The sequence below is a fragment of the Notothenia coriiceps genome, unplaced genomic scaffold (assembly GCF_000735185.1).
Source record: "Notothenia coriiceps isolate Sejong01 unplaced genomic scaffold, NC01 NC01_scaffold00031858, whole genome shotgun sequence".
Lineage (NCBI taxonomy): Eukaryota > Metazoa > Chordata > Actinopteri > Perciformes > Nototheniidae > Notothenia > Notothenia coriiceps.
Window position 1 is genome coordinate 14,886 of NW_011364559.1, and position 25,541 is coordinate 40,426.

At 37.6% G+C, this 25,541-nt stretch overlaps 3 protein-coding genes across 3 annotated transcripts in view; 1 reads left to right on the forward strand and 2 right to left on the reverse strand.

Annotated features, from left to right (window-relative positions):
- Positions 1 to 3,029: 3,029 nt before the first annotated feature.
- Positions 3,030 to 9,473, reverse strand: LOC104960486 (periostin-like). The gene is made up of 9 exons (XM_010788554.1): positions 9,312 to 9,473; positions 8,687 to 8,785; positions 5,663 to 5,727; positions 5,289 to 5,446; positions 5,043 to 5,207; positions 4,808 to 4,954; positions 4,415 to 4,556; positions 3,325 to 3,537; positions 3,030 to 3,208 (listed from the first exon to the last, which is right to left on the reverse strand). The coding sequence occupies exons 1-9, from the start codon at positions 9,428 to 9,430 to the stop codon at positions 3,051 to 3,053; spliced, it is 1,266 nt and encodes a 421-aa protein (XP_010786856.1). The 5' UTR covers positions 9,431 to 9,473; the 3' UTR covers positions 3,030 to 3,050.
- Positions 9,474 to 12,779: 3,306 nt separating this feature from the next.
- Positions 12,780 to 21,328, reverse strand: LOC104960489 (short transient receptor potential channel 4-like). Its single transcript, XM_010788560.1, has 9 exons — positions 21,212 to 21,328; positions 16,174 to 16,510; positions 15,834 to 15,973; positions 15,447 to 15,757; positions 15,150 to 15,345; positions 14,848 to 15,042; positions 14,590 to 14,631; positions 14,374 to 14,463; positions 12,780 to 14,288 (listed from the first exon to the last, which is right to left on the reverse strand). The coding sequence occupies exons 1-9, from the start codon at positions 21,326 to 21,328 to the stop codon at positions 13,863 to 13,865; spliced, it is 1,854 nt and encodes a 617-aa protein (XP_010786862.1). The 3' UTR covers positions 12,780 to 13,862.
- Positions 21,329 to 21,411: 83 nt separating this feature from the next.
- Positions 21,412 to 25,541, forward strand: part of LOC104960488 (coiled-coil domain-containing protein 9) — a gene marked incomplete at its 3' end in the record, with an annotated part of 10,425 nt that continues 6,295 nt past the window's right edge. The window contains exons 1-4 of the mRNA XM_010788559.1: positions 21,412 to 21,587; positions 22,695 to 22,774; positions 22,941 to 23,045; positions 23,937 to 24,086. Coding sequence (XP_010786861.1) covers positions 22,772 to 22,774; positions 22,941 to 23,045; positions 23,937 to 24,086 — 258 coding nt within the window. The remainder of the gene's footprint in view (positions 21,588 to 22,694; positions 22,775 to 22,940; positions 23,046 to 23,936; positions 24,087 to 25,541) is intronic.

Genomic DNA, 25,541 nt, shown 5'->3' on the forward strand with positions numbered 1-25,541 from the left:
AATTGCTTGACAAAATTTGGCTTCCTGTAAATGTATCCAACTTTATTTCAGGCCTCTTGGTTTGATGCTTGCAAATTGGAAAAATGCTTATGTGCCTGATAATGATTCCTTCAAGAATTGGACGGTTTCTGCTGGAAATGGATCTCCCTGAAGTTTGTGTGATTTTTATGTGGTGGATTTTTTGGTCTTTGTATTTAATGTTTAGATGCTTTTTATGTTTCATCAGTAGAATGAAACATACTGTATGTAGATTATATAGAAGCATATTGAGTGTACTACACATTTACATATTGTCCAATTTCCCTGAGAGATGCTTTTATAGTGTTAGGTTGGTAATATAATGTATAGCTTTTGGCTCAAGTACAAGCAATTTTTATCAAGACCATTTAAGATTTCTCTCTCTATATTAAAAATAAGAAAAAACATATTGTTCTGTGATTTGCAATGCATTACACAGCATGCAGATATATTTCCAGGGAAATGTAAGATGGATTTATGGACAGGTCCCTTTGTACCTTTCAGAGGAAAATGTGGCAGATACAAAACGTTTTCCAGAAAATGAGCATTTTGTTCATACATAATTCATTTGTATCCTCATCTTATTCCCAAAACTGTTCTTTCCATCTCATCCCTTCTTTTGTCTTTGGTTGTTTTTTGAAGATGTCACTTGGAGTTTTTGATTGTGGTATTAAATTGTGCATCTCACATTAATACATTTTCTCAGTGCTGAACATTCAGTATCTTAACAGAGAGACCAGCAAGATTACAAAATACTTGCCGTTTGACCAGCAGCAGCTGCAGTCTTGTGTTTTCTTTCCCCCAAATTCCATAGCGGAGGCACAAGGGGGGTCAACAGTATGCAACAACCTCCCAAACAGTTTATCCGAGACAGACAGAGAAGATTAGAATTTTACGGAAAATCATTATCTGCTGGTAATGGCATTAAGATCCAGTATTTTTATTATTGTCTTGGTTTTGACAAATATGAGAATTCCACCTTCATTACAACGACATCACTGAATGAACTAATACTCATCGTGTATTTTCTTCTGAGCTCTAAACAGTGCAGTTTTACATTGGATCTAGTGACTTATTTTGAATTATTACCTGAAGCAGACGATAGCCCCTGCGTGCTGATGAAAGGACACATGAGGGAGGGCACACATAATCCTTTGCCTTCAGGTTTAACATCTTAATTGCTTTGGCCAACCCAAACACTGTTAAATTGCTTTACTTAACATAAGCATTGGCTTGCAGGACAGGTTGCATGGCATAAAGAGGATTTTAATTATTTCGGAACCAATATGTAATATTCTTATTCTGGGCGGAAGTGGTTCAGTCTGTATAGGGGATTGGATTTTGGACCGAAGGGTTGCCGGTTCACGTCCCCGATCGGATCAAAAAAATACGGAGTGTGGACTGGTACTGGAGAGGGGCCAGTTCACCTCCTAGGCCACTGCCAAAGTGCCCTTGAGCAAGGCACATAACCCCCAACTGCTCACTGGCGCCGGCTAGACTGGCTGCCTCCGCTCTGACCTCTCAACTGCATGTGCATGTGTGCATATAACTGTGTGTGTATTTGTATGTGCATGTTCTAAAAAGTGTGTACTGTGTGTACTGCATGACCTGTATAAAAACGCTTGTGTGTGTACGACAGAGTGGAAACTGAATTTCCCCCTCGGAGGATTAATAAAGGTCCATCTTCTCTTCTTCTTCTTCTTCTTCTTCTTCTTCTTCTTCTTCTTCTTCTTCTTCTTCTTCTTAAATCAGCTGGTTGTAATTTCTACAAAATAAATGGCAGTCCGGCAGCCTTGTTGGTATTATCTACTTTATTTCCGTTCCTTCCTAACCTCAAGTTCAACAGATGGGAAATGCTTTTTAGTGGAACTGAAGTGCTTCCTAGAAGATTGTGGTAACTTGTCTAATTAGGAGTTGAGAAAGTCTAGTGTGTGACGCTAAAGGAGCTTTCTGCTTTCCTCATGTGCATCATCCTGCTATATTGCACACATTTATTGAACACTGCTGTCATAACACTCTTTATATTCACTGAAAATGTACTTGAGAGCTTTTGGCTAACGTGACTGCGAGTAGAATGTTTAATATTATTAGGAAAGTGCAACACCATTTTAATTGGACAGTATAACCAACAGAACGCTTGCAGGTTTGGTTTCATGTGTGTTTTTTTCATGACTCATCCTTGTGGGAAATAGACAGATGTTTTCCATGGTGGAAAAAGTCTGGCATGCAGCATAGTGTTAAAGTATCCAAATATTCACACCAAAGAGTGATGTAACTCCTCCTTGAAACCTCTCTTACCGAAACTTTTATCTTTTGGGGAATACCAACATAACTGAAGTCAGTAGTGCATGAAATAAAAAAACAAAAATGGTATAACTGTTTAAAGACGTGAACAAATTTGAAGTAGCTTAAAGAAACTCTAAACTGTTACACATTAAAAATCATACTAGTGAGTCAGGAAGTGCAACANATAAAATATATTTATTAGATTTATAATAATAATAATATTATTAATAGATTTCCTTTACAGAATTTTTTTCTATTAATACTATTTATCGGAAGGAAATGTAGAATGTTTGTGGTATGTAAAACATACCAGCAACATTCTACATTTCCTTCCGATTCATTGGCTAAATGAATGCTTTTCTATATTCTTATTATTTAAAACATAATGTAAAACATAGCAGCTGGAAAACTAAGTGTGACCAAAGACACATCTGCTGTCACTGACTTGATTTACTGCACAGTTGGTGGACCACACGAGACATGATTCCTGTTCCTGTTACATCCAGCTGTTGCCAGTGCATTCCTTACACCCATTTAAAAGAGAAATGTTCTCTGTCGTTCTTGATGCAAAAAGAAATCATCTCTACTCCCTTTGGGTGAAATCCAGGAATGTTCTCTGGGGGAGTGGACACTTGCTGTTACATGGCATAAAGCTTCTGCAATGTGCCAACAATTATTCCAGAATGTGACTAGAGTAGAGTCTAGAAAATGGACCCAGGCACCAACTAAATAGGGGCGTGCTTTATTTAATCACCAGTATGTTGCTCACCATTGAAGACAGTGTTGAGGGGGGCAAGCAGAGTGTACTCAGCGTCAGATTGCATGGAAGCAGAAAGGCCTAGCTCGGACACCATGTCTCCAAAGGTTGACTGGGAACTTCCAACCAGTTCCATCACCTGTTTAGCTTGAGGCGCAAAGGGAATTTAAACACCATTAAAATATGGATTACAAAAAAACAATATATGTATTAATGTAGTAAATCGGGTAATCATTAATAAGGGGAAAATGTGTAAGTCTAACCTGAGTCTGGCATGAGCACTTGATCAATAAGGTGGATGACACCATTGGTGGTGACAATGTCCTTCTTGAGCACCATCTTGATGCCATTGACTGTTAAACTCTCGCCATCACAGCCGATCTCAATGTTGTTGCCCTCCAGGGTCTCGTAGGAGGTGCCACCCATGATAGCCTCAGAGCACTGGACAGAGTCCAGGATGTGGAAATTCAGGAGAGCTGAAAACGCAGGACCAAGTTTTTAATTATTATGTGGTTGAGGGATATGGGTAGATGTTTATTTGAGTGGGTTGGTTGACTGCATTGGCTGTTTTATAGCCTCTCTTATGTTATGTTGCAGCTAAGGATATAACGTCCTGGGAACCTGAGGAACCCTTAGATCCCTTGGGTCCTCGACTGAGAAGGCTTGTGATTTCGTCAACGTTCTGTTTAACTTTGTGTGAAATGGTCTGATCTGGTCTCACATCATAAGGGGAACTGTGGGCTAATAAAATTTTTTGGGATGTTGCCAATTCGACCAGTTTGCTCAATGAAGCAGCTGTTTCCTGCCTCTCGGTGTTGTATGAACGTTTTCTATGAGATTCTGCACTTTTTGGTGTTTTTTTCCCCCAGGATTTTCAAACCTTAGAGTAATTTAAAGTATTTACCTTCTCTAATTAAAGATTAAAGTGGTACTATTCTTGCATATTTTTAAGAAAAAAAGATTTAAGGACACATAAGTGTTAAAGGATGTGTTGCATTGTTTGACCTTCATCGAGAACTTAATGCACTACTTGAATCTTCAGGCGTATTTTTATTAGGCTTTAACAAAACGGTGTCATGCACAGCTTGCCAGATGTGTTTAAGTTCCAGATTCAATGCGGCGCCATCTGTTTTGAGTTGGGGGAAGTTGAAACATCACTTTATGGGGAATTAAGCCTAGGAAAAAGGCTGCCAGGGAATCATTGCATTTCTTTGTCTTTACCTTCATCAATCAATATAAGTATGGCCCTATTTGCAACAGTTAATATAAACATCAGTCTCAACAACAATGTTTTAAATGACTGTGAGTGGTCTAAAGAACTGCGAGACACCTCTGAGAACAAGTCGTATTTACCTTTGAGGACCTTTTTGTCGCCCTGAAGTCTTTCCAACACTTCACTGCCCAGAGTCTCAAAGGCTTTGTTGGTGGGAGCAAAGAGAGTGAAATGTCCTGGCTGACCCAGCTTCTCCAGAAGACCAGAGTTTTGAGCCACATCCTAAAATGTTATCACATAATTACTTTTAGTGAACATCAAAATATGATATATAAACTGGAAACATTTGCAAAAGCAAGACATTACAACCTTACAATTTTGCAGTTTTTGATTTATGCATCTGCTTTATTTTCTATATTGCTCTTCATGCTTATATTGAAATTGGAAAACGTGTTATATTATTTCATACTTTGTTCAGAATCCTTGTTTCTTGAAGTACTAAAAATATTTCATCAATGTTTGGGTTTACTTACACTCAGGGTTGTCAGGTCATCTTCAACCTCAATGACATCCTGGATTGTGTTGCCAACAGCTTTGATAACACGGTCAATGACATGCACAACTCCATTGGTGGCAATCTGGTTACCATGGATAATCCTGGCGCAGTTCACAGTCACCACCTGCACAAAACATTCACATCAATGTTATACCACTAAAGTGTCTCTGGTACAAGGGACTGCAATGATAATACTATATGATAATACTCACCCCATTGGAGTAATGATTTATTTGAAGACCAAGGTCTTGGTACATGGAAGTGACAGTCATTCCATTCTTTAAATCTTTGGTCAAGAGGCGTTGGTTGGCCATGTGATAATGCAGAGCGTTGTACAGTTCAATGTTGACATTGCTGACCAGTGCGCTCCTCATTTCCTGTAAGATGAAGAGAAGGACATTTTAAAACCTAAAAAAAAAAGAGCCAAAACAAAGATTTTTGTTTTGCTTTTGACTCACTTCATCCAAAAGCTCCCATGCATCATTGCTGGGGGCAAAGACGGTAAACGATCCAGATCCCTCAATCTCAGGCCTCAGTTTAGAGATGTCAGAGTATTTTTGGGTTGAGGTGGCCTTCACCACACCCAAGGTGCCATACACATTGTCGATCGGGGCCACTAAGAAATAATATGTATAAAACAAGCATTATTAGAGGTCTGTATGCCATTCTTATAAAATACTTGAAAGAAAGACTATTTATGCGTTGACAATATGCTACACCAAACTTTTTTTGTTTGTTTGGATTCATTTCCTAAATAGCTCACAGCTGCTCTACAGTTGGAGGAAATATCCTCATCTAACCTTTAAACATGTACAACATTGTAGCACTGTACCTGCAGGGCATCCACGCATGCCTTCCAGCTTCATGTACCCTGGGCAGCACTCATAAAGCACAGTCCTGCAGGCAAAAGACATGGATCACAAACATGGGTATCATTTCAATTCAGTAAAACATCATTTCACATGCTGTTTTCAAGCCTCTTTCAACATAGATGTGTGAGACATTTTCTGGCTGCCATGTTGTGAACTGATCCATCATTTCACAGTGGTTTACTGTGTTCATTGTTTCCAGATGTTACTCATTATCTCCTACATTACCCACATACATCATGTGATCTTACAACTAGCCAAAACCTAATGGAGATGGCTGCTACCGTTACAGTAGTAGATTTACATAACCAAGACCTCCTGTTTGAAGTTAAGCAGTTAGTTTGGACTCTACTTGGAATTTGGTTAACCTCAGCCACATTAACATGTCATGCCTAGAGAAACTGCTGTAATTACAGTTGAGTTTAAGGTAATTTTGGTTGACACCCTGAAAAAGGGTTTGATGGTAATTATAAAAACTGTTGAATTAAACTGAATCAGACCTTTTTACAGACAAGGATAATTGTGATTTATAAAAGATACAAATGAAACATTTGTATTTACTGTTGTACAAACATTTAGGAATACCTTTCTGCTTTCTACGCACTGTAAACAGCACTGGACACTGTAGCCCGAGTAGGATATTAAAACTGCAGCTGTTATATATAAATATGCCAAAACAGTACATCAGCAGGTTTAAACATGTTTAAACTATTTCATTGTTTCCAGCTTTTGGAAAAAAAGACATTTGCAGATGAACATTTTACCTCAAGTAACTAACAGGTATGCAGCAATACAAATAAACCACACATATATATATATAGTAGTGGTTAACAATACCAAATGCATCCAGAGTTGGCTGGGGAGTTTATTACTTTAGACTGCCAAGATTTTTTTTTGGAAAACTATAACAAATAATCTGCTCCCCCCCTCCAGATGTTTTGCTTAAAATTGGCACTATGTGACACATAGCATTACATTTGATTGTCTTAAAAGTGTATAGGAGTACTTGTTCTTCAGAACAGAAAAGTAGGAGGAAGATAAGGAGTGTCCAAAGGTCTACCAGTTCCTCTTTATCAGCGGTTTCCCACACCAGGAAAGCGCCATATGTTCGCCATGTTTAGTTCAAAACGGACTAAGTTAATTAGGCAATATGTTAAGATACACATTCTTAACTGGATTGAAAGATCACACAACTTAAAACATGCTATAGATACAATCATTGTGAATAGTTGCTCTTGGGCAAAAACCTACAGTAGTGGAATTCTAAACCCTTCAATAAAAGCATTATGCTTTAAGTTAAAACATGTGTTAACTGTCTCAGACAGGGTACAGACCAAAGCTTCTCGGTCATGGCAAACTGCATTGCTTGAACCACTATAATTTAATCATAGTTGAATGGAGTCGGAGGGACTGGGATGAGATCACACAAGCCCTGTTCCGGCAGAGTCAGCGAAACCCTCGCAACATTGCTTTACCACACAGAGGGATCATAGTGTTGGAAACTTTTGACTTGTCAGCATCTCTATAAAATAACTGTTCCACATAGATCATGAACACTTTCCCAAACACAAAAAGTTTTATGTGGCTTTATTCCAATTAAACCCATCACTAATAAGCAGTTTGGTTGTACAGGGTTTTCTTTGAGACAGAGCTGCTTTGTCAGCAGAATAATTTTCACTTGTTGAATCAGATAAGTAGAAGTGTATGCTGGCTGGCTAAATCAAGTTATAAACCAACAGTAAGTTAGACTTTATTATGTTATATATATATATATATATATATGTCTCCCTTGAAAAAGAGATCAATGATCTCAAGGGATACACCTGGATAAATAAAGGTTTGAAATGAAATATGTTCAAGATGGTTCCTTTCTGTAACTTCTTCGGTATAGTAGGAGATATCTCATATTTTTTACAAAATGTAACCTTTAATGTACCTAAATATATTTGATATAAAGGTTCTTGTCCTTTTTTTTCTAAATCAGAGAAACTGATAATGTCAGAGGTTTACAGTATATACCGGTACTCTTCCAAAGGCAACATCTGCAGCTGCTTTCAAATCAGTTCCTGTGAAATGTCTGATGTCATTGAACTGAAACACCTATTTAACTTGGCATTGTGTTTTCGAAATGGTGGGAAACATCTTCAAAGCTTGTAGAAGAAAGGGTGGGAGGAAAGATGGGAGGGTAATACTGTAGGTTGGGCTTGGTAAGTTAATATGATCTTTGTCACGATAATTAATGTGTTTTCAATTAATCTTTGATCCCCAACTAAAGTAACCAAGCTAAGTTCATCAGCTAATATAAACATTTGCTCAACTCAAACTGGAATCTATTTGCAATACCTATGGTTTTGCTTTCAGTAGACCATTGCATCAGTTTACCATTACATTTAAAGTGTGTATTTTGTATTATTAATGTAAAGAAGCCAGGTCTGGTTTGGAGTACTAAGACTTAATGTATATGCTTGTAGGTGTGAGAGGGATGGGAACTGAGGGGACTGGAACAAAAAGAGGAAAAGAGGTTGACTGGAATGATTGAAAGAAATGAATTGATATTTTCCATTCTTGAATATAGTCAACATTTCGCAGCCACATCACATACCGGAATCAGAGGTTCACCACTGTGGCTTTCAAGGACAATCGAGCTTCCGTGGTTATAAAAAACCCTCGCATGAGGTTTATGGGATCACATACATGTAGGACAGTCTCCAAAACAAAGAATTCAGGACAGCCTCCACAAATGTGTTTTTCATTTTAAGCGGCGGAATCATTCAAAGTAAGATAACAGATGTTTGTCTCTGTGGAAACATTAAAGTTTCCACGAAAACATTAAAGTTTCCATGAAAACCCTTAAAGAAGCAGGCACGCGATACAGAAAATATGCAGTATTTCCAACTGATGTCCAGGTTAAACTATTTAGTCATTCAATTTGCTTGTAATTTTAGGATGGGCAACTTGTCCTATTGGAAACATGAAACAACACTTACGCTTTCTTTCCACAGATAGACCCGCGGTACCAATTACGACAAGTGCTGAAGTACTTCTTCTTGGTCCCCATGAACTGTTGGAGTGCGCAGACATTGGGTCTGAGGAGAATTGAGGGTAAGAAAAAAGGGATGAATTATTATTGGCAGGCAAAGCACATGGGAAATATTATGGAAACAATCCACATTTAAAGTTTAAAACAGACTTGCTGGGAAGACACTGTCAAGAATGAGTAATTATTTTTGCAACTACCCTTGATGCTTATGAGACCAGACAGGCAAATATAAATCATTATCACAACATCCACTCCTGCTGACTATGGTATTGGTTTGCAAGATTTAAGAAATCATTTGAAAAACTATAACACGTCTTACTCCTTTACAAAGTGAGACATAATATCATATTATGAGCAATGTATGTGAAACTATTGTGACTGCACTACAGTATATATCAGATTACATAGAAAAACAGAACTCAGACACATACAGAAATCAAATGAATAACTGATGCTTTTAATGCAAGGCACATCACCATTGCATGGAAAGTAATCAAACATGTTATCAAAAGGGTGTTAAAAATGCAATTATCCAATTACAATTTAATCATAATGAAAAATATGAATCTTACCCTTCTTTTCTTGCCCTGATGCGACTATGGGCAACTATCTTGTCATAAGCTGAAGAGTCAGCCTTGTCAAATGCAGAAAGCACAAAAAGTGCAAAGGCAGCTACAAAAAGGAGCTTCATCCTTGGTCTCTTAGCTCGCCCCTCCAGACCCAGATTGTGGGAGCAGACTCGGAGTGGGAGTTTATATACCACAAGTCTCACCCTCCACTCAAGGAGGATGGCAACATTTTGTGCATGCATGGACCACCCAGAACATTTGTTCATTTGTATCTACCAAGCCTTTTCCTTTCTTGTGTGTGTGATTAATTAAAATGTGTTGTAATTAGTGGATTATCTCCCATATTAAATAATTTACGGAGCATCATTAACACAAAAAATGGAACACCATTACATTCATACAATGTTCTTTTAGTCTTTGACAATCTTCTTTAATACACATTTAAAAGGCACACACATGTATATGCATTGCTAAAAGAAGAGGCTTTGTTATGGTGAAACATTCTAAATGTGTTTATTCCACTTGTTTTAATACATGTAGCCACATCACAGCTAACACTTTTACTCAAGGAAGATTGCATTGAATTGAAAATAAGGAAAATTATCAGGGCACATTATTTTTTATTATTTAATAGATTTAAATGTAACATCTCAAGAAAGTGTAACAGATGTCTCAAATGACTACTTCTAAGTGTTCTGCTACAAAATAGCTTTGCATATTTTTTAGAGCACTGAAAATGAGCATCACATAAAGAGACATACAAATTGAGCAGATGGGACACTGAATCCAAATGCATCTTGCCTGTTGAAGTGTCACTTATTTGGACTGCAAACAAAGAACCATTGCATAATCTGACTGAATAAATACTTCAGAGTGTTGTTTGCTCCACCTAGTGGTAGTAGGGACTGCAGGCAGTCAGTCTCACATCATCACTATCTTTCATGGATAATATTTTCACATAATCATTATGACATTGGAGAGGGAATAATTACTAAGATTAGTTAGTTTAGTTTAGATTTTGAAGTATTACAATTTAGTAAGCCAAGAACCAGACATCCAATCGTAAAACCCAGATGTGATTCTAAAGTACAGTTTCTGTTTTAAATCCAATAAACATGATCTTGTAAGAACTAACAGGACACAGACATTCATTGGCATTGACATTCACATTATCAATTGTATCTTGGCTACAACTACAGACACAACAATAAGTTAATAGTGTGTGTATTGGCTCACATAAGCACAAAGTCAAAACCCAGATTTGTTAAAAAAAAAAAGAAGAAAAAAAAGGATAAGGTACAATTTTAAAACAGCATGAGCACACCTATGTCATGCATTACTCTGCAATTTGCTATTATAACTGTTTGGTACCTAACTAACAAGCAAAATGACCCATGGCATCAAAGAGTATAAACTCTTAAAGTGCATCTGCCGTTAAGCCTTACCAGTGGGTGATGTTGCTGATACAGTGGCATACCCAAGTGGCATCACTTACACCAGACAATCTCCCACATGTTGCTAAACCTCCAGGCCAAACAGATGTGAGCAATAAAGTAATGTCCTCCATGCCAACGGAGTCAATGGATGGTGAACAACAGGCAGAATCCCCCCCAAACAGACCCAGGATCGAAATTCAGCACATTCAGTATTTGAGACCGAGAACCAGTGCCTTTGCCTATGCTTGTGTACAATAATGTGTAGACTAAACCAGCAAAACACATTCAAAAGATGAGACTTTGAAAGCTGTAAGCCTCTTATGAACTTGATTAGTAAAGACCTTTAGAAGAACACTAAAATCTCCCAAAGACTGGAATAAATTAACTTCACAATCTCAACATTCCAAGGAGCAGCCAATTTTGGAACTGAAGACTCACTTTCAAGGAATAATATGAAATCGCTGCAGTGATAATAAAACGCAGCATGCTTTCACAATTTGAATCTGAACCCTCTCTATTCAGTTACTTTCACCAATTACCAACACCACATGTGTTACAAAGATTTGATAAAGTAGCTGATTACAGTATATTCTCTTTGTGTCTTGGTAGTATTCTTCTTTATGTGGAAATGTAAGTCACATTTGAATGAGCTTTGAACAGTCTGTAATAGGCTTTTCTTGATAAATGATTTGCGCTCAGCTGCTATGGTAACAGGAATCTAAAGACCTCATGCTCCCAAGTGTTGGCAGCTTCAAGCCATAAAAGGTGTACATTAGATTATCTGGGCAAATACAGTAAGCCAACTTCAAAAGCACAACACCAACAACTGATCATTTACTGCTTTAATAATAGCTTATAACTATTAGGTATAGCAGTATACAGTATTTACTGTCACACAAATAAACTCAATGTTATTGAGGTTAAAACATGAGCTGTTATTAATACAGCTTCCATTGCAAGTTCTGCAAAGGTTTTCCTATTTTTTTTATGTTGATTTTTGTGCCTTTTATCGATAGCATAGCTGGAGAGGGACAGAAAAGGGGGATGGAGAGGTGACAACAGAAAAGGCACATGGGTCGGAGTTGAACCTTGGCTGCTGCAGTGCAGCCTTGGTCTGTGTTGTACATGCATATTATGCATATTATATTATTACATGCATCAGTAGACAGCACTTGATAAGTAGTTACATATAAACATAAGCTAAATATGTAATTAAGAAAGAACGGTGAGGTGACACGTTCTGAAGTTCTTATAAGCAGTGATCTTAAGTAACTACGTATTTTGCATAATAAGTAGTTTTACTTTTGGAACTTCAATATTTATGCTAATACTTTTGTACTTTGACTTGAGTATCATTTTGAATAAAGGATTTTTACTTGTAACAGAGTATTCCTACACTCTGGTACTTCTACTTTTACTCAAGTACAATATATGAGTACTTCCTCCTCTGCATATAGGTACGGGAAAGGAAGACCTGGAAAGTCTTTAAATGTAAAGTTGTAAATTCCCAATCTAAGTTAATTGCTAATCAAATCACAATCAACATGCAGAATGTCCCCTTTCAGAGCTATGTTTTAATATCATTAGATCCTTATTAGCTAATGTATTAGCATGTATGCAGCATTGTAATATTGCAGCTGGTTAAAGTGGAGCTAGTTTTAACAAATTCATATAGTTTGGGACTGTACATAATGCATCATCATGTCTTATATGTTCATTCATTGTTTGTTAAATCAAGTTTTAATTACGAAATTAATTACGGCAGAAATGGCAATCCTGCTATTTGAAAAGCTACAGTCAGTTTAAACCTGAATGGACAGGAAATGTATGTATAATGCTCTAAAAAAGCAATCGTCACGCATCAAGATGGTGTAGCAGAACCTGGTGTAATGTTAGTCCTCTGATAGGTCACTGTGCAGAAGAGAAACATCTCTCAGAGGGAGAATGTCTATGTCAACTCTGCATCTAGTGCACAGTGTTAGACAAACCACTGTATATACAGCCAGAGAGAAGGTTACAAACTATTTACTTAAATCCTCTCTCCAGTAAACAAGATGAGAGATGTCAGCAGTAAAGCAAATCAAGAGAAAGGCCAATTCAACAAGTATTTTTCTTCTCTATCTTTGTGCCATTTGCTCGCCATCTTTATTTTAGTAATATACACTTTGTTTAGTCTTTTTAGATAATACTGCTTCAGTACAAACATTCTCATTTAATAACAGAGATGTTTTATTACATTATAAGTTACACAATTCCACATATAAATAACCACACATATAGGAATACATGTACAACATATCTTAAATAGATTGCATTGTGTTTCTCTTCTGCTCCATCAAAAGCATTTAGAGGAAAACATTTCTCTCTCCCTGAACAGGTTAAGTAATGGTGGAATAAAACAACAAACCCTATAAATAATCTAGATGCTACATTGATAAACTGGATACTGCGTACAGATTTAATATGGAATTGTTAAATTATTAAATAAAACTACACTTATATTATTTATTGATTATATTATGTTCCTGATTATTTTGTTGCAGTATGGATTTTAACAAAAACTGTTAGCACATTAGGGGTTATATTATTGTTATAGTCATATACATTTTGCATATTACAGTAAGAGGAAAGATGAAAGAGAAAGAGGACAGGATAGGCAGCAGAGTGTCGTCAGGGCTCTTTGGAATGAAATGCTCAATGTACAATATACATTTCTAACTTGCTTTACAATTCCCTGAGCTTCAAGTTAGCCTTGCTCCATAGTGTTGCATATCTTTTATCAAGAACTTAGGAATAATGGTAACATAATGTGAGAAATGGTATTATACTACTTATATATATATATTATTTCACTCAATACAGTGTAACTTTTAAACATGAGAGAAATCCTACTTTGATGAACTGGTTTCAAATGCTTCATGAATGAATATAGGTCCAAAAAAAGAAAAAAATCTATTCATGGTTAAAATCTCTCACTTGCCGACACAGATGATTTTGCGTCTATTTTTTTTAGCCAATTGTTCACTTCCTTAGTGTGTTCTTTGCAGGAATGATCAATCTCCTGAATATCCTTATCTGCTTTCTGTAAGAATTCCATAACGGATTTATCAGTCTGAAGTCATCCTTGGTTTTGTCCATCAGTTCCCAATATATCTTCCACTGACAATGAGTATATTTCATCACATGTCAGAGAGGGGAGTCTGCTGCGTCTCTGGGGGGACACAGCATCTGAGACAGTATTGCATAGCTTGTTGAGAGTCTGCTCTGTGCTGGACAGGACAACCGAACCATTGGCTGTACTGCTAGATCCCACAGTGATGGAGGGGGTGGCCGCTGCGCTCTTCAGGGTGGGCACGGTGATGTCAAACAGGGTCAGCTTCTGTTGTGGCTCATCATTAGGGAATTTGGGAGAATATATGAAACAATTTCCAGGGTAAGCCAAGGTGGAGCCTAGAACGTTACCTGTGACCCCCTCACCTTGAAGTTTACCCTTCATCATTCCAAGGACTTCATAGCGGAAGCTGGAGATGTCCTGCTTAAGCTCCTATTCATTGCAAAGAGACAGATATTAAACAACAGCAGAGAAAACACAACAATGAATAATACCAACTTGATTGACTGCATATTACCTTAAAGTTCTCCTCCGTCAGCCCTTCCTCTGTCTTTGCATCTCTGATCATTGCGGCCACATACCGCTTCACTAGGTTCTTCAAAACCCCCTAAATAATAAATATTGTTTTTGTAAAGCATGATTGCAGATTCAATGTTTATAAATTGAACACAAATTACTTACACATAACAATACATCCAAACTTTACAGCACTTAATGGAATACAAATAACTACCTGATATCCATGGTTTAATCTTACATTATCGGCTGCACGTCTCTACAATACAAAAAGAAAAAGTCCATTAACATTGCAACACATTCTTTTTTTAAAGGTTTATTGCAATAGGAGATCTTATGATGTACATTAAATGAGTGACTTCATTCGCTTAAATTAATCAATTTCTAAAGAGAACAGTTTATTTAATTTGCTCTTAATTATTTTTCAGCCACTTTACAGTCTATATAGAACATAGATCACAACAAAAGGCCCTACCCCCAGAGTTTCGAATGTTTCACGCCTTTTTATGCTTGTTCTCTTGAAGAAATGTGTCTTAATCCATCCACATAGATAAAAAACTGACTTTGGGCTGGGTACTATATTAAAAGGAGAAGGCAGAGTTCCCCCTTCTTCAAAATAGCTCATCCATAATTTTGTTCTTGCAAATTTCCACTCTATATCGGCATGATCCTGAAAGAAAACAACAAAACAAACAGCAATTATTTAAAACTGTTCGAAAAGGCATAAAAGACAAATTGGTGTGGTTAAATATAAAATTGGTATGCTAAAGCACTCACAGCAATGTGCTGGTAGGAGTTGTTCATCATGGCAATTAGCATATTTAAAAGCACTACCAGGGAAATGACATTGTACGTGCCAAACATGGTGGAGCCCACAAACTCAGTGAATTTATGGTCTGGTTTCACATTGGTAACATAGAGGGAAATTAGGCCAAATATCGACCAAAATAATGACTGCAGCGTCTGGAACAGCCTGAAAAGCAAACAACAAGACATTAAACAATGTGCTGCTGAAAAAGTGACAGATACATTAATATTTGTCAGGATAACATTTATTTAGGGACTCTTACTTACGTTGAGAATGCGTTGTTTTGCTGAAGACAGCGAACGCCGTAGCATGACAAACTCTCGTCTACATAATAAAAGTAGAGCTGGTTGAGGCCATTGGCAAAGGCTAACAGCACCAGACAATAGATGAAGAGAAACTTGAGGATGTCCAGGAGCATGCGGCCCAGTGAGATCTGTAAGGGGCCAAGGTGAGAGTTGGCAGTGAAAAGGCAGATGAGGCGCAAGGAGCTGAAGATGTTAGCGATGGCAAACAATGCCTCTGCTATCAAAGTCGGGTGCCACATTTCCCAGGTGTCTCTGGGTTTTTGCCCACTGTACTGTAATAAAGAAAAGAAGGAGAACAATGAATACATAGACTACCAACAAATAAAAGGCATCAGTTCAGTACAGTACCTTTGCATAGGCAACAATTTTCAGGGAAATTGTTGCAAGATACAAGGAGTTCATAATGAAGTCCATTAAGTTCCACCAGTCATCAATGTAGTCTTTGAAACCACTATCCCACATCTGTTTGACCTCCGTCCATATAAAGCCTTAGAGAGATAAACAGATAACAAAAGCAATTTGTGATTTTAACAATGTCTTAAAGTGTCCACAGGAACAAAAGTGTGACAAACAACCAGTGGTCAGTAAGCCCCTTAGTTTTACTTTGACCAAATATACAGATGTACAATAGTACTATACGTGATAACACGAGTGTAAACAGCTGTCTTTTAAGAGTGTGTGTTGTTACCAAGCACCCAGGGTAGGATCATCCATTCCACCGTGGTGGGTGGTGGGCCTTGAAAGTCCTTCTGCCCAGAAGCTATATGCTGCGAGGCCAGAAGGAGCAGGAAGAGGAAGGTCAGGTAGGAAGCAGTGTGACAGATGAACTTGATGAAGGGCTTCCGAATGAATAAGCCATAACTGCACTTTGGAGAGAACAAGTAGAAGATGGATAACAGTGGGAAGAGGAGGCCAATAAAGATACACGTGATGAGTTTTCCTGCCCAGTGCCGCCTCCTCCAGCCTGGGAACTCATCATACCACCGAGAAGCCAGCAGCTGCTGACAGTTGGGCTGAGCAACAAACTGAGAGAAAAGGAAAGACAAAGATCAGCAGAATAAGATTTAACTATCTCAATACATAACCTGCAAACACAACGTATATACAATTAAAGGCTACAAAAACTAGGACAACAACAGAAAACAATTATTCAAGACCATAAATGCTGTTTATTAAATGTCAGTATCATGGTGCTCAATCTACTTAATATCATCATCCCAAAGCCCCATGTTGACATTTGTAATTTGAATTGTAGGATTATCTTTGCTTCATTTAAAACTTTCACTGGAACAATAATGTGCATTTTGTTAGGTTTTCGGTCTCAAAACTCCTTACAAAAGTGGTTATTATTATCTAACTAATTGAATGTTTAAAAATGATTATGACCAGGTATGATACAGTAGCTGTATATACTGTGTATTTGATCAGCTTTAGTGATGTTCATCACTGTCCAACCAGTAGACCTGTGCTCTATAAAAGGCTAAACTGCCACTAAACCACCGTAAAAGAGCTCAGATCACATTTTTCCTCAAAATACAAAGCTTCTCTGTCCCTTACAGGGGGCTTAATTATGCCAAGCCAACTCTTTCAACTTTTGTACAACACCCAGAAGTCTCTAAAACAATCCTTCAGAAATCCCACACTTGAGAACAATTGATTTTACAGTTGCTAATCGTAAAAAAACAACCCTCCCCAAGTAAACCGCATGTCTGTATAGCATTGTTTCAATATATGCTGGTCATTTGCAAAGGCAGTGCAAGTAGACATTTGGGAAATGCCTGGTCCAAATAAATCCTCTTCACAGATGTAACATAGATTGTTTTTCCATGCCGATTCGAACTCTCTGATCTTGAAATGACAAAACCTGCCAGGGCTCGTTCTGCTACAGCAAGGGCTTGGTTGCTGCGCATTATTTATTTTGTGTTGTTAGAGGCACTGCAAACCACTTGCTTATGCCGTCTGTATTATTGTAAGCACTAGTTATCCAACATCCAATCACAAGAACACTACATGTGACTTAATGTGAATTAATAACTGACTTATCATGTAAGCATGCAAGACAAAATGTGCAAGTTGGAAAATCTTTCTGAATCCTCTGTTAAGGAGTGATTGACTTTGAGATTTGATACACACATCTGCTGGAGATCTGCAGATGGTGATGGAAGTAAATTCAATTTTAACCAAATTATGGCCAAATGGATTCCCATTATGGTATAATATAGCATTACATTTTGAGTGATGAGGTCATCATAATACAGAATCTGACTTCTTTAAAGCTTCCTATTCGTCCTTCTCAGATTTTGACTTGTTATGGCATGACCGAAGGCTAAAGGAGGCATCTGGCAGAGCCCGACTTTGTCTGAGGACATTTTTGGAAGGTGAAAATCACCCCATCCACGTCACAGCATCTTCCCATTGGCAGGCTCAATTAGATGTATTAATTATGCTAATTGATAACATTTGTCAGTTTATATGCACATGATCAAACTGCACAACTGTTAGATAAAATGTATTAGATATGATTTGTAATCCCACTTTAGCTTTCACTATGATAAAACTTGATAATGAACAACTAAATATTTGAGTTCCGCTAAGCAAATAAAAGCACTTACTCCACATAATTGATCATCTACCACAATGTTACAATAATGTACTGTGTTTGTCACCAGCACTACAACGCATCTTAAAAAGAAGTACACACAGGTTGTGCATTTTCTGTCTGTTTGTTAGCATGAACAGACAATGGAGGTCTATATACCTTACACTCACAACATACTATGTTGTCATTTACACAGCAATTGCTCAATGGCTACATCTGTGAATTTAGGGACAGGCAGGGCAAACAATGAATACTCCCATATACATTTCACTTCATATTATATTAATTGTCCTACTTTTGGCAGTATTGTTGTCATGTTAATTACGGCTCCAGGATCTTACTGGTTCAAACTGTTTCCAAAGTTAAGTTGAGTCTTAAAGCATTCAGGTTTTGAGCAAGTTAAATCTCACTGCAGATAAGTATGTGGTAGTTATCATTATTTTCACAAGTGGGAGTGGTAGTAATAGTAGTAGTCCCAGTATTAGTAGTAGTAACACCTATCTGTGGTAAGGCAACACGTAAACATTTCCCTTGAAGTGCAGCTGTAAATGCTTTTGCCATGGAGACATTTATGGCACATGGTTGCTAACACTAGAAGTCACACTGATCTTTTATTCTCGCTTCGCCAACTGTCTTGTCAGAATGTAACAGAAAAGCCAAAACACTGCTACAAAAACTCTTAAATACAGAAGGCAAAGAAAAAATCTTAATGTAGCTGATGAGCAGTGCATAGATGATAAAAGCCTTAACCCTGCAAATATTACACAACTATTGTATACCAACATGACCCTAAAATCTTTAAGTAGTATTTTAATGAAGGCAAAAATTAAAGACAACCATTGAAACCCCGTCTATACTTTCACTATTAGCCCAGTTATGCAGTAAACAAAACAAAAAATTCTGAGCTTGTTTTTTTACATCGCAGTATAAATCATTTTGTACAAGCTTCCTTTGCTGTCACCTGTTGCTGTGTTGTGCAAAAATCAATCGATATAATCCATTTTAAAAAGCATAAATAATACTTAATACTTATGGATTCATACAGTATGAAACACTTAATAATCATATTTCTCATCCTGTTCCTGCCAATGTGTAAAATGCACATTTTAAGTGGCTCTATTTCACAACAAATGATAGAAAGTCGGCATTGCATACTCTCAAGAAGATGTAAAAGACCGTAAAATGATCCCACCCTAATTAAAATATTATGAGTTTGTATTTCAGGGAAATGGTCATCACTTATTCCATCATTATCCCCAATTATCCAATTGTCATGGGACTGTCTGAGAGTGCAACTGTAATGCATTGTTAAGAGCCATCCAAGCAATTACATGTTATCCTAAACTCCCTAAGCAGATCTCCACCCATCTCAGGCCATTAACAACTCATCTTTGAACCATTCTTGTTATCTAGACCAGTGGTTCTCAACCTGTGGTAAGTGTACCACTGGTGGTACGCCAACTCCCGCTAGTGGTACGCAGAGGAATCTGACATAAAAAAATATACTGTATATTCTTTTTAATATTTTTTTAATTTTATTTAACCAGATGAAAACATTGAGACAAAATCTCATTTACAATGTTGACCTGGCCAAGAAGGCAGCAACGTTACACATTCTTACACATAACAGACACATAAAATACAGAAAACACAACTAAGTAAACAAAAAGACGAAAAGCAGTCACTACTTTGTGCACATTTGGGACAGTAAGAAAGGTACACTACTTATTACTGCAAGAGCAGCTGGTGGTAAGGACCTCAGACAACTTCAATTTAAAACAGGCTAGTGCCATCAGTTTGAGGCTTGATTGAATAACATTAATTACAAATAAATCATACTATCAAAATACTAAAACCAATAAAAATAAGATTGAGATAATTGAAACTGTGGTTTAAATAAGTTCTAATAGCCTATTGTTGTTTTTAGATTTAGAAACGAAAACATTTTTTACATTTATTTCTGGCATTGGTGATGACGACCACACTACCCGCGAACGATTAGCGAACGTTGCAAGCAAGCTAAAGAAAGAAGAAAGTTGAATGATGCTGTGAGAGAGGTACAGAGGAGAATATTACCAGCAAAAGTGAATGAGGACAGTCATCAACCGAGCACAAGCGCAGGCTCTGCCAGCAACGCAAAAGTGATATGCACAGCCACAACGTTGTGATGGAGGAGAGAAGTGACTCAGGAAGAAGACATTTGCGCAAAGAATGGAGAGAAGGCTGTGAAAAAGCTAAAAAAGCACACACTTGTCCTTAATTGCTTTTTTTTTTCTTTTTTACTTTGCCACCACAGAAATGGCAAAAGCAAACATCAGCAGACTGAAGATGAGCTATTAGCCCTTAGGCTCATCTGCTCCTGGAGGCTTTCATTATTATTGTGGAACTGAATTCCCAATAGGACATTTTCTGTTACAATGTAGGTTGTTGCAGGAGGCCTACATTCACACTTTGGTATAGGAAATGACATGTAGCTATGTACAGTTGTCATTCGTTGTGTGAGAATAAGTTATTATTTTGTTCTATATATTCTCACTTGTGGTGTGTGTGAGTGTGTGTGTGTGTGTGTGTGTGTGTGTGTGTGTGTGTGTGACTGCGACTGCCCTTTGTACATAGCTGTGGCTGACAATAAATAATGTTATTATGAATACATTTGCCTCCGAGTCCTGCATGAACTGTGCATAGACTGTATTTTAACATTGGTCATATGGTGATAGGTACTTGGAGAGATAACTATTTTCTCAGGTGGTACTTGGGGAAAAAATAAGGTTGAGAACCACTGGTCTATACGATAGAGAACGTTAGCGGATTCAACTGATATCGTCTCCGTGTGGACGGGGCCCAAGGCTCTTAACTTGGCTCTTAACTCTGAACACATTTTTTATGTTACACTTTCCTATATAGTTACTCTTACCTTTATAGATACAAAAAAGTTAGATTGATAATTTATTAATCCGAAATTTGGAAATTATTTTAAAAGTTTGGGAATTATTTATAACTATTATTCACTATACCCAGAGCTTATTACTTGATTTGAATCTATGAATATGCACATTTTATTTGAGTTTATGTTTAAATCAAAAAGTGAAGCTGCATGACACAAGATGGCTCCTACTTGTGTGTTTACCTTTAAGAGTTTCGGCGGCAGGATCATGGGCAGACCATGTAGTCTAGTTTTCACTGACCACTGGCTCACTCTAGTGGACCGTTGGCGAATTGCAAACTTGTGCTGCACAGAAAACATATTCGTTACAATTATCTAAGTCATTGTTAAACAAAACAAAAACAACAACAACAACAACAGTTTGCTGTATTAATAAAGTGGTAGCAATACGAAGTTTATCGTTAACTGTCTCTTTAAATCGACCGAGACGGAGGTCAGTATTTGGCAGGAAGTTAGCTAGCAGCTAACAGGAAGCCGAATTCTGAGGACTCATTGAGGCGCAGGAATTGGCAAAGAGCAACGAGTCCGGCATTGGTCGTTACAACTCCCCCTGAAACAGGTAACACAAACACAGTCTCTCCTTAACGCCTTTAAATGTTTATATTCTGCTGTATGGTTGTGTTTCCGTGGTTTCGTGTGTGTGTTGTGTTTCCATCGTGGCGGGTCAGTGCTCTGCATCAGTACAGAAAAGGCTCATGTGCTTAACGTTACTAGCAGAAGAGTTAAGTGGATTAATATCCATAACTCTTTATAAGAGTGCTGTTTAAAGTCACTGTCAGTCTGTGCGTTGTGTACCATGGTTACTTGTTGTGACCCAGGTAACTTTGACCTGCACCCTGTCTGCAGCTCTAATACGCTTGCAGAAGTTTTGGAACATATGCAGGATATATCCATTTGGGTTCTTGCGACACACACACACACACACACACACACACACACACACACACTCACACTCACACTCACACCTGAAAGTAGTTACGAGAATTGTCTCAACGATATTGCTGCATCAAGACCAGACATTACAATAAGCAGGAATACATGTTTAAACATCAGCCTGATATGAAAACAATCACAGGCCTTTTACTATTTTAAGGGCTATAGGAATTCAAGACGTACATCTAAAAAGAAGTACACACAATCAAACACTGCAGTTATGTGTGTGCCGTCCTGTCTATCAGCCAGCAGTTTCCTATTTATCAGTTTGAGTCACAGAGGGAGACATGAGTTTAAAAATGATATTAATTACTCAAGAGGACCCTGTACTTCAATGCAGTGGCCTGCTCAATAGTAGACCCGCTCAAAAAGGTCCTAAGGGAAGAGGGTCAGCCATGGACCCTTCAGACTGGAGCCAAGTGGGTCTGCAAATAATTATCGATCGATTCATTTTTTTGCACCGTAGATAATCATTATTATTGTAAATATTGCAATAGTAAAAATTGAATTACTACTCGCAAAATTATAATTACTGCACAACATAAAGTAGGTTAGCTCTCTAAAAAACAAATTAATCATCAAGGAAACTCTTAGATCTCTGGCTCCCCCCCAACAATGTTCGTACAAATGTGTTTAAAAAGAAAATAATGTGAACAGGACAATGAGCAAAACTCATATTTGAGTGGATTATAAATCAACTAATGGGCAAATCTTTGACTGATTAACGCTGCAGCATCATCATCGTCTTCATCTTCCTCACCGCAGGAGGAACAAGCAGCCAGCCACCTGTGTTTGAAGACGGAAGCCGCTATGGTGAGTAATTGAGAGAAAAACCATAGAAAGACAGGAAAATACCAAATGTTACTTTTAACAATGTTTCTGGAGAAAGTTGACCATCTAACCACTTACACATGACATGGACTAAAGTCTGGCCTCAAACTCATTCCCTTTCTCTCCTAACCCCCCCTCTCTGTGGCAGTCTTCAGCGGTGGATCTCAAGACTAAAGAGGAGAAGGATGCCGAGTTGGACAGACGGATCGAAGCCCTGAGGAAGAAGAATGAAGCTCTGGTCAAGAGGTATCAGGTATGGAGGACTGTTTCACACAAACGCTCACTAAATGTATCTTTGCATCTACCCACAGTTATTGATACATCTGCACTACACTCATATATATATATATATATATATATATATATATATAGGGGATTATCACTGACTTTTTTTTTTAAACCAGAAGCTTTTCTTCACAATAACTGCAAAAGATTGGCTTTTACTTTACATATCTGTGGGGGAAACTTCTGAAGCAATTGGAATCAGGACTCAGGGAGACACGAGGAGAGCTGGAGCTTTGATGGCAAACACTGATGGTTTATTTGGAGCTTCGGCAGGAGAATTCACAACACATGTCACGGGTCACAGTTTGACCACACGGTTGAGATGCCACAATCAATTCTGAATAACTCTACCCCAGACGCATGTATTTAGCTAGTTCTGAGAGAATAATCAACATTGTGCATAACAAGATAGAATGATAACACCTCTATCAGCTGACGCCAACAGTCAGGAACGGGGAGAAAGAACACTGAGAGCACAGCAGCCAAGGTTACAGGTGTGTGTGCTCAGTCAGGACAGTTTGAACTGATACACTGGGTCTAAGTTATGGGCCTTGGGAAATATTTCCCCAACAATATATTACCATTCAATTGGTTTACGGTTTGAATTCAATTATATGGTCAATCCACCAATTTACTAAATAGGGTGGTGAGCTCATTCAATGTTTTTCACCATATCTGCACTGATTCAAATCCATCAAAATGACCCTAGAGTGATGTGTAATTAATAGGTACAAAAATAATATTTTGGTTATGGGGTTTGAACATACATGCCAAAAATGTGCTCAGGATTAGCCTTGATAATATATTTTGGACAAATCTGTAGTCTGATATCACTCATGTTGTCACCTGATATCAATAGGAAATTGAAGAAGACAAGAAGAAAGCAGAGCAGGAGGGCATCGCCGTGACAACCCAGCGTAAACCCCGCCCACACGAGCCGGAGGCGGACAGGAGGAAGACGGAGAAAGAGAACTTCACCGTCACAGTCGACCTCTCTGAGCAGACAGGGGTAAGACATGATGTGCACCTGATTTAAATCATGCCACCTCTGCAGAGGGACAATTAATCATGATCACATTCATCCCATAAAACTATATAATATAAAAACGATATAATATGACAAACCATGATTCTGCCTGCTTCTTGTGTTACATATCTCGGGTGGTAGAAACATTTGGAAAACATAGGTTTTTACAAACATACTTCAAAACGAAGTGCCAGATTATAGTCACGTAAGACATTTGATATGTGTTGTTTTCCAGCTTTAAGCACATTCATGTTAAAAAGGCTGAGTTTTTGGTTAAATACAAGCATCATCATCAGAAGAACTATGAAAAAACTACTTAATATGAGAAAAGATGAAACGGTGACACCTGCAGGAACATGTGGTTAAAATAACAGCAAAAAGTGATATTCCAATGTAAAAATACAACAACGTATTGTAGAAGAAAGTTGTAGAAACAATAGAAATAAGAGCAAAATATGTCTTAGTATAGTGAAAATCTTATTTTTTGTTACACAAACTATTCTAAATATATGATGAACAAAATGAGGTTATCTGTATGATGCCTGGTGGAATGTATTTGACAGAAATGTTGCTTTTGTAATTGTTGGAAATAGTGGGTTATTTTCTTTAAATAGAAAAAATCTAATGGATATCACAAAAGGCTGAGCTGCAGGGATGGAATAAGAGCGTAAGTGTGGGAGAACAAATGTATTTGGAAAGCAGCTTTAATCTTCATTATGTGTTTAGTTTCATAAATTATACATCTGTTTGTTTTAAAAATGTCAAACATCATGCCAAATCAGTTTAGCCATCTAGCAATCCTGCTCAAGTACTATTACCGCAAATGTGATACTGTGTAAAGAAGCATCTATTCAAGTGATACCACATTTGATTATACTTAATGATTCCATGTAAGAGTTTTTGAGAAAAGGGTTTTCATCAGTTTAGTGTGTGCCATCCAAATTGCTCTGCCTATTCTTGATTCGAATTCGAAACAATTGTGGCAATGTTCCTAAAACAGAGCTGATGACTGCTCCTGTTATAGCCTCAGAATGTTGTATGGTAGATTGAGCAGCAGAGGAGTCATCAAGTTAAAGTACGTTCCTGGAAAACAGGCTCTGTAACCGGTTTATCTTCATGTCCAGTCTGCCGTTCAATAGGGATGGGCATTTCAATCTGATCATCACTGGGAAATATAATAGATTCATTCTTTGAAGATCTTTGCTGTTAATAGAGTGCAACAATATAAAGAGAGAGGAAGAGAGTTCCGGCACCTAACAGCTGTCTGGGCCCAGCAAAGTCTCCTTTAAGGTGGAAACAAGGGAAGCAGCTGAATAAATCTTGCACATTCTGAGAAGGTGTAGAAAAAGAAAATCTAAAACAGTATGCATGCAATTATTGCAATAGTTGTGATAGAATAATACATTTGTAGGGACATTATGTCTGACATGTGTGCAG